The 8,785-nt window shown below is 43.8% G+C and overlaps 1 protein-coding gene across 1 annotated transcript; it reads left to right on the top strand.

Moving 5' to 3' along the window:
- Positions 1-8,346, top strand: LOC137330746 (deoxycytidine kinase 1-like). Its single transcript, XM_067994519.1, has 7 exons — positions 1-389; positions 1,187-1,302; positions 3,670-3,863; positions 4,992-5,139; positions 6,251-6,366; positions 7,085-7,184; positions 8,030-8,346. The coding sequence occupies exons 1-7, from the start codon at positions 308-310 to the stop codon at positions 8,054-8,056; spliced, it is 783 nt and encodes a 260-aa protein (XP_067850620.1). The 5' UTR covers positions 1-307; the 3' UTR covers positions 8,057-8,346.
- The last annotated feature ends 439 nt before the right edge of the window (positions 8,347-8,785 follow it).

The raw sequence follows: 8,785 nt of genomic DNA, 5'->3' as shown, positions 1-8,785 counted from the left end.
TTGTCTTAGAAAAAAAAACCTCATGTGCAGCGGACTCTCCAGAAACGAGCGTGAAATGGGACATCTGCTGTCAGTAATTTCAGAAGAGAAAATTAGGTGGTGTTTGCAAAACTGTTAAAAATGATTTCCTGAAGTCACACACACACACACACACACACACAGCTGGTACAGAATCAACGAGGGAGAGTGCATCCTGTCACTAACTGTCACTCACCCAGCTGGGTTGGATTTAGTGGAGAGCGAGGAGAGAAGAGAAGGGGTTTAACATCTCTTCCAACACTCTACTCCCCAGCCCCGAACCCGGAGCATGGCTGCCCCGCCGAGCAAACGGAGCCGTGCCCACTCTTGCAAGAACACGCTCAAGAAGGTTGCCATCGAGGGGAATATAGGTGAGTGATGGAATAGTTTACCCGTCCCCCCGCCCAGGCAATGGACTGCCTGCAACACGCCGCAGATCAGCAGTCGGCCCCCGGGGAGCACGGTCGACACCAGCCGCCGTTTGCCCCATCTAATTCCTCTTTGCGTTTGGTTTGCGTAGAGCTCTGGTGTTGTTAACATGAAATTCTTGTTTGCGATCTTGCCGCGTATCAGTCGTGGTAGCAGCACGTTTAATCTGCATCACATTTAAAGGGACAAACCCCCTGTGTTTTTTCTAAATTAAGGACAAGGTATTTTTCGTGACCCAAACTAAATAAAAGAGCAGAACCTCAAATATATATCTTTGACCAAGCTTTTGGTCACCTGTCCTAATATCTCCTTATGTGGCTCGGTGTCAAATTTTGTTTGATAATCGTTCCTGTGAAACACCTTGGGACATTTTACTACGTTAAAGGCGCTATATAAATGCAAGTTGTTCTTTTTATGATCACACTAGTTACTTAAGCTTGGCACTTTCTAAAATTAATTTTTAATAAAAGGTTGAAGTCTCTGGGGAGATCGTTGAATCATGCAGCACAGAAGGAGGCCATTCGGCCCATCATGCCTGTTCCAGAACTTTGAAAGAGCTGTCCAATTAGTCCCACTCCCCTGCTCTTTCCCTATAGCCCTGCAAATTTCTCCTTTTCAACATAGGAATAGGCCATTCAGCCCCTCGAGCCTCTTCCACCATTGAATTACATTTTACCTTGCAATTGTTTGTTTAAATGAGGAGCTGTTATATTGATTGTTATTTTAAAATATACTGCAGCTGCTGGCAAATCGACATTGATTCAGATATTGGGACAAGCCAACGAGGAATGGGATGTTTTAGCCGAGCCTATTGCCCGTTGGTGTAATGTACAAACGGAGAAAGAAGATTGTGAGGTGAGTTGTTTTTGCATGTGACCTTTCCACTGACCTTGAAAAGCTTTCTCCAGTTCAAAAGTCTGCATGTTCCCTTCAGTTGAATAATTCAGGGAACCGCAGTGAAAATGGGTTCATTTTAGCCAATTGTGGTATTGTGGAGAGAGTCTTGGCATCCTTTTTCAAAAGCCAAACAGCACTTTCAAATAATAATGAACTCAAATAGGCTTTCGTTGGATGCTGTGCAACTATAAGCGTCAGCAGGTGATGATCACATCCCTCAAATGGGGCTAGATGTGTTAAATTATGAGGACAGGTTGCATAGACTAGGCTTGTATTCCCTTGAGTGTAGAAGATTAAGGGGTGATCTGATTGAGGTGTTAAAAGGAGTTGCTAGACAGAGAGAAACTATTTCCTCTGGTGGGAGAGTCCAGAACAAGGGGGCATAACCTTAAAATTAGAGCTAGGCCATTCAGGAGTGATGTCAGGAAGCACTTCTTCACACAAAGGGGAGTGGAAATCTGGAACTCTCTCCCCCAAAAAGCTGTTGAGGCTGGGGGTCAATTGAAAATTTTAAAACTGAGATTGATAGACTTTTATTGGGCAAGGGTATTAAGGGTTACGGAACCAAGGCAGGGAGATGGAGTTAAGATACAGATCAGCCACGATCTAATTGTCTGGCGGAACAGTCTCGAGGGGCTGAATGGCCTCTTCCTGTTCCTATGTTCCAGCAGGACTCCTGTGCCCGACTGGAGCAACAAGTCCGCTGTTGAGGCTGAGGATTCTCTTTTGGCCTCAAGACTTTCAGCAGGAAAGAAAAATTTTTAAGAGTATTCAACAGACTCAGATGTCACACTTCAAAATATCAAATATAATAAAAAAGGAAGGAAGGCAGGCAGGTGTATCCTGAGCTGTAGCCAGAAATTTACACGCACCTGGAAATTTGCAAAAACTTCTATCAAACAGCAGTTAAACTCTGACCTCAAGACCTAGTTAGACTAATTCCCCAACAGGAATATATATATATATATTTTATTAAATTCCTTTTCGAGATGTGCGCATCACTGGCAAGGCTAGTATTTTATTGCCCATCCCTAATTGCCCCTTGAGAAGGTGGTGGTGAGCCGCCTTCTTGAACCGCTGTAGTCCGTGTGGTGACGGTTCTCCCACAGTGCTGTTAAGGAGGGAGTTCCAGGATTTTGACCCAGCGACGATGAAGGAACGGCCGATATATTTCCAAGTCGGGATGGTGTGTGACTTGGAGGGGAACGTGCGGGTGATGGTGTTCCCATGTGCCTGCTGCCCTTGCCCTTCTAGGTGGTAGAGGTCGTGGGTTTATGCAATATGTAAGCAATGGCCTTGAAGGGACAGGACAGTTTCATTGCTATATTCAGCACAACCATGCTCCGGGTCCCAGACTGCCCGTGAGTAATATCATGGGACATCAGCTAATATACAGTGCGACTAATCCACTGCCTGGAACGTTGGAATCCATCTGTCAGCTAGTCTTACATCAGCAGCAGCTGTGCTTTGTCAAGTCGGATCTATAAGGCTGCTTAATAGGTGGTCTGGCCTTAGCGGCTGTGCGATAGCGCTGAATCTTTGTCACTAGGTCCCGTACCAGAGAAGTTTGCAATTTCATTCCATACCGGTAATTCATTTCACAATATAAGGGTGAATTCTGCGATCCTATCGTACTCTCTTCTGCCCTTCCTTCCCTCGAAGGGGAAGGGAGCGTACTTGGGCAATCAGAGCTGCGGTGTCTCGGCCCTGTCTCTGTTCTGACCGCCCTTCTAGTGTAGCTCCCCACTGGGAAAGAAAGAAAGATTTGCATTTATGCAGCGCCTTTCGTGATCTCAGGATGTCCCAATGCGCTTCACACTTTAAAAGCACTTAATTGGATGTAGTCGCTCTTGTAATGTAGGAAACGCAGCAGCCAATTTACGCACAGCAAGATCCCACAAATAGCAATGAAATGAATAACCAGATAACCTGTTTTAACAATGTTGGTTGAGGGATAAATATTGGCCACGACACCGGGGAGAACTCCCCTGCTCTTCTTCAAAATAGTGGCTATGGGATCTTTTACGTCCACCTGAGAGGGCAGACGGGGCCTCGGTTTAACGTCTCATCTGAAATACGACCCCTCCGATTGGGCTAAGGAGGAGTAAAATTATCCAAAGTTCCCATCTCTTGATCCAGCCATTCCTGTTTAAAAGTGGGTATCTGTTAATGGGGATTGAGTGGGGACCGGCTGGTTCTGGACCTGCGTGGAATACTTTTTTGAAGAATGTTACAGAAACGCTTTGCTTTGCTTTATTTGGTGTTTTTTTTGCAACTAATGGCAAGATTCGCTTAAACCAAAGTCCATGCGCTTGTGTATTGAAGGAGCTGACGGCGTCTCAGAAGAGTGGCGGGAACCTCCTGCAGATGATGTACAACAAGCCGGAACGTTGGTCTTACACCTTCCAGACTTATGCCTGTCTAAGCCGGGTGAGGTCGCAGCTGAAGGCTCTCGGTGACATGGTGAAGGATGCTGCCCACCCAGTTCAGTTCTTTGAGCGATCCCTTTACAGTGACAGGTAAGGGGCACCTGTAATATTTCACAAGTGTACTCGAGAAATGTTTACCAGTGTTGGCTAATTTCTCTGTATCCCATCAGACTTAGTAAAGTAACATAAGCTGCCAGCCTTGGCTCAGTGGGTCGCACTCTCACCTCTGGGTCAGAAGCTTATGGGTTCAAGTCCCACCCTAGAGACCTGAGTACAAAATCTATGCTGCTAACACACCCACTGCTGCACTGTTGGGAGGTGCTGTCTTTCAGATGAGATGTTAAACCGTAGACCTTGTCTGCCCTCTCAGGTGGATGTAAAAGATCCCACAGCAATATTTTGAAGAAGAGCAGTAGAGTTCTCCCTGCTGTCCAGGCCAATATTTATCCCTCAACATCACTAAAACAGATTACCTGGTCATTATCACATTGCTGTTTGCGGGACCTTGCTGCCCGCAAATTGGCTGCCGTGTTTCCTACATTACAACAGGGACTACACTTCAGGAGTACTTCATTGGCTGTGAAGCCTTTGGGACGTCCTGAGGTCATGAAAGGTGCTATATAAATGCAAGTTCTTTCTTTCTTTACGGCAGTATCTTAAGCAAATTTAGGGTTGAATTTGTACTGTGCACTTTGGGAGCTCAAACCAGTGCGAGCCAATATTGGCCGTGCAATACTGGGTAACGTGTGAGGAATGGCCACCTGCGGGAGATGCGGGAGGGCTAGGGAGCAGCTTCAGGGAGAGGAAAGAAGAGAATTGGAAGCAGGAAAATAGAAAGGATTTAATTCAATGACTAAAATGGCAAGTTACTGCATTTAATGCATTTAATGCAAACTAGATAAACACATGAAGGAAGAAAGGAATAGAAGAATATGCTGATAGGGTGAGATAAAAAGGGGTGGGAGGAGACTCGTGTGGAGCATAAACACCGGCACAGACCAGTTGGGCCGAATGGCCTCTTTCTGTGCTATAACATTCTGTGTAATTCTATGTAATGTATATTGATATAGACTATGAGCAAAGCTTTCCCTTCAGCTGTGTGAGGTGATAGATGTCGTATCAATCTCTGACTTAAGCATGTAACCATTCACTATCAACAATAACAGCAATTGGGAAAACTAATGCTAAACTACACTGAATTTTTTTTTTAAATGACAGATACGTCTTTGCCTCCAACTTGCATGAATCCCATTGCTTCAGTGAGACTGAATGGACCCTGTACCAAGACTGGCATGGCTGGATACACAGCTGCTTTGGTAAAAAGATTGAACTCGATGGCATCATCTATCTTCGAGCGACGCCTGAGGTGAGAGTACCTGCATCTTCGCCATTGGGATCGGATGATAATCTGGTGGCTAACGGTTATGGCACTGGACTGGTCATCCAGGTGGTCATGAATTCAATCCCTCCCAACATGGCAAGGGGCGAAACTGAAGTCAATAAATCTGGTTATTTATGGGCTGTCGTTGGAAAAATGACGATGCAAAGTTCCTGGATTGTTGTGAAAACCCCAACTGGTTCATTAATGTCCTTCTGGGAAGGGAACCTGCTGTCCTTACCCGGTCCACACATAACCCCAGTCCCACAAAATACAAACATATGAAAATGACGGGCAGGAAAAGACCAACTGGTCCATCAAGCCTGCCCCACATTCAACATGCCTGGAGCGTCCTGACTAGACCCTTCCTAACCCCGCCTCAGCTATGTAACTTCCAAGGAGAGGCAAAAAAAAAACCCAGGGCTAAAAAGGGAAAAAATACGGGGCCTCGGTTTAATGTCTCATCCGAAAGACAGCACCTCCGACAGTGCAGCACTCCCTCAGTACCGCACTGGGAGTGTCAGCCTAGATTTTTGTGCTCAATTCTCTTGAACCCACAACATTCTGTCTCAGAGGCGAGTGTGTGCTACGGCTGTCATCTTGGGTTGGGGGGGGCCATATTTTGTGGGGGAGGGTTCCCGAATGCCCTTTTGTAATCATTTTTGGAACCATCTACTGGGAACTGGATTAAAAGTGCCAAAACCCATTCTACATCAGACCTTACAGCCAACAGAGACAGATGGCTTAATCCCATTAGTTTGGTCTGAAATCTAACCCAATTCTCAGAGGTTTAAAGGCACAAATCTGATGCACGATTCGGTCCTTGAGTGGAAGGTTTGATTTGAGCTAATGAAAAACGTTGAAACGTGTGAACATGCTCGCACAGCGATCCCATTGCTTTGGTGCTCAAGTCTCTGGAGTGGGACTTGAACCCACAGCCTTCGTGACTCAGAGGGGAGGTGTACTACCCGCTGAGCCACAGCTGACACTATGAAGAGGAAAACTTTCAAAATGAGGAGTGGAGAACTTAAAAAAAAAAGTTTGCACATTGATTGTTGGAAATAGAGAAGCTAGATATCTATTTATATTTGCTTTTCAGACCTGTATGAAAAGACTGACGCTGAGAGGACGACAGGAGGAGCAGGGAATTCCAATAGAGTATCTGGAGAAGCTGCACTCTAAACATGAGTGCTGGCTGCAACACAGGACGATGCAGTAAGACAACATTTCTTTATTTCTTTCATTTTTGTTAAGTGTCCGAATTTCTAAGTGCAAACGTGAAGCGATTATTTGAAAGCACTATCACAATTGCATTCAATACAGAATCAAGGCCCTAACAAGTTCAGGGGTGATGTCAGGAAGCACTTCTTCACACAAAGGGTAGTGGAAATCTGGAACTCTCTCCCCCAAAATGCTGTTGAGGCTGGGGGTCAATTGAAAATTTCAAAACTGAGATTGATAGATTTTTGTTTGGTAAGGTTATTAAGGGTTACGGAACCAAGGTGGGTAAATGGAGTTAAGATACAGATCAGCCATGATCTAATTGAATGGCGGAACAGACTCTAGGGGCTGAATGGCCTCCTCCTGTTCCTTTGTTCCTATGTAAGGTTGTAGAGGAGATTGAGTCAGATAGGACAGAGTTGTGGTGTGAAACATGACTTAGAAACTTCAGTGAAGATGAAGAAAACTTTTAACTATTTGCTAAAGAATTTCTGATTTAAAAAAGAAAATACTTGTTATTCTCGCACAGAAGTCATTATGAAGTGTTTGTGGCAGACATCTGTTGTGCAGATGTTCTTCCTGTTAAAATCCCACTTGGAAGACCAACGGTTCTGTGGGGTGCTGGTTTTATATCTTTATTGATATTGGCAATTTAGGAAGGGAAAGCATTGGTTTGTTTGACTTTCAATTTAATACGGTTTACAACTTGCAGGCTTCACTTTCAATACCTGAATAAAGTTCCGGTTTTGACATTAGATGTTAATGAAGACTTCAAGGGGAATGAAGCCAAGTGTGAAGATCTGATTGAAAAGGTACATGCTTCATGCTGATGAGCGTAAAATTCACCCATTTGTTTTTAAGATAAGTTTACATGTTGAGGATGTTGGAATGCTTCAGAAAACGTAAGGAGATTCACAATAACATTGAAGGAAATAAGTCAATTTTAAATAGATTGTGTGATAATCATTTTTATTTGTCCTATAGTTATTTTTAAGAGTACATTACCCTTTAATAGTCTCTCCCTTTTCTAGTTCACTGGTTAGAAAGAAAGAACTTGCATTTATATAGCGCCTTTCACGAACTCAGGACATCCCAAAATACTTTTACAGTCAATGAAATACTTTTGAAGTGTAGTCACTGTTGTAATGTATGACACACGGCAGCCAATTTACCCACAGCAAGCTCCCACAAACAACAATGAAATAATGACCAGATAATCTGTTTTAGTGATGTTGGTTGAGGGATAAACCTCACATACCCTCTTTTAATTTATATCTGGAAATAGTTACAAAATAAACTGTCCCAAAACCTCATATCCTTTGCAAAAGTTGGAGGGGGTGCAGTTAAATTTATATTGTTCGCAGTGTCATTTAGAAAGTAGTTTCCCTGATGACTAAGAAAATTCAAGTGCTGTCTTTATGAAACCAGGAAGATGTATTTAAAAACGTGGCCTGTTTCTGTGCTGTAGTTTCGATGTAACTCGACCAATGTTACAAAGGTGCAGCGTGATACTTCTATGTATGAAGTAGGGCAGAAGTTGTAAGCTGTCACTGCCAGCGCAGAGCCTTGCTAGATATATGAATGGGGCTCAGAATCAGCCGTAGAATACTATGCCCATTTAAAAGCTCTCAAAAAGGCTGATGTTTTTCTTCTACAGATCAAGGAATTTCTGCACTCTTTATAACGTATGTAAATTCTGTGGAACAAGACACCAGCCGTCCGTTGGACAAACCTGAGGGAATGACAGAGCTGCTGAAATAAGAACGTTTTAACATTTCTGTTTACCTTGTGTTTTTTTTTTAACTGTGTGCGTTTTGTATTCTCTATAGTTACAAACTGAATCACATCTTGATAACTGTGAAAGATATTAGGAAATAGCTATTTTTTCTGTTAATTTTTTAATGAGGAGAAACAAGGAACGGAATAAATATAACCCTCCTTTCAAGGGGTTCTGTCTCCACGCAGTGGATTAAATTTGTGATTAATTGTACATTTTTGTGTATAACAGTATCACCAGGTAAAGTTTTGCCTGATGATGAGCACCATGGGATAATTAGATGGGTGGGATCTTTGGTGGCCACCACCAAGAGTGACTTGGTAGAACCACACTGGCCGAATCCTGAAGCTGCCAGACTGGGCATGCATTGAGCTGTGAGGGAACCAACTTGAGCAGTAACCTACTTGACCTCGTCCTGACCCAATTTATCTGTCCCAGAGTCGTCTCTGTGAGGCACGAGACAAATCAAAGTTGGACCTGTCACGCCCTCAGGGTGGAAGTTTAGCTACAGTTATAAAAAGCCCTGGTTAGACCACATCTGGAGTACTGTGTACAGTTCTGGGCACCGCACCTTAGGATATATTGGTCTTGGAAGGAGTGCAGCGCAGACTCACCAGAAAGTTACCAGGGTTCCAA

Source organism: Heptranchias perlo, chromosome 1 (genome assembly GCF_035084215.1).
Source record: "Heptranchias perlo isolate sHepPer1 chromosome 1, sHepPer1.hap1, whole genome shotgun sequence".
Classification (NCBI taxonomy): domain Eukaryota; kingdom Metazoa; phylum Chordata; class Chondrichthyes; order Hexanchiformes; family Hexanchidae; genus Heptranchias; species Heptranchias perlo.
The sequence above is the reverse complement of the archived record's forward strand: the minus strand, read 5'-3'. Positions and strand labels throughout refer to the sequence as shown.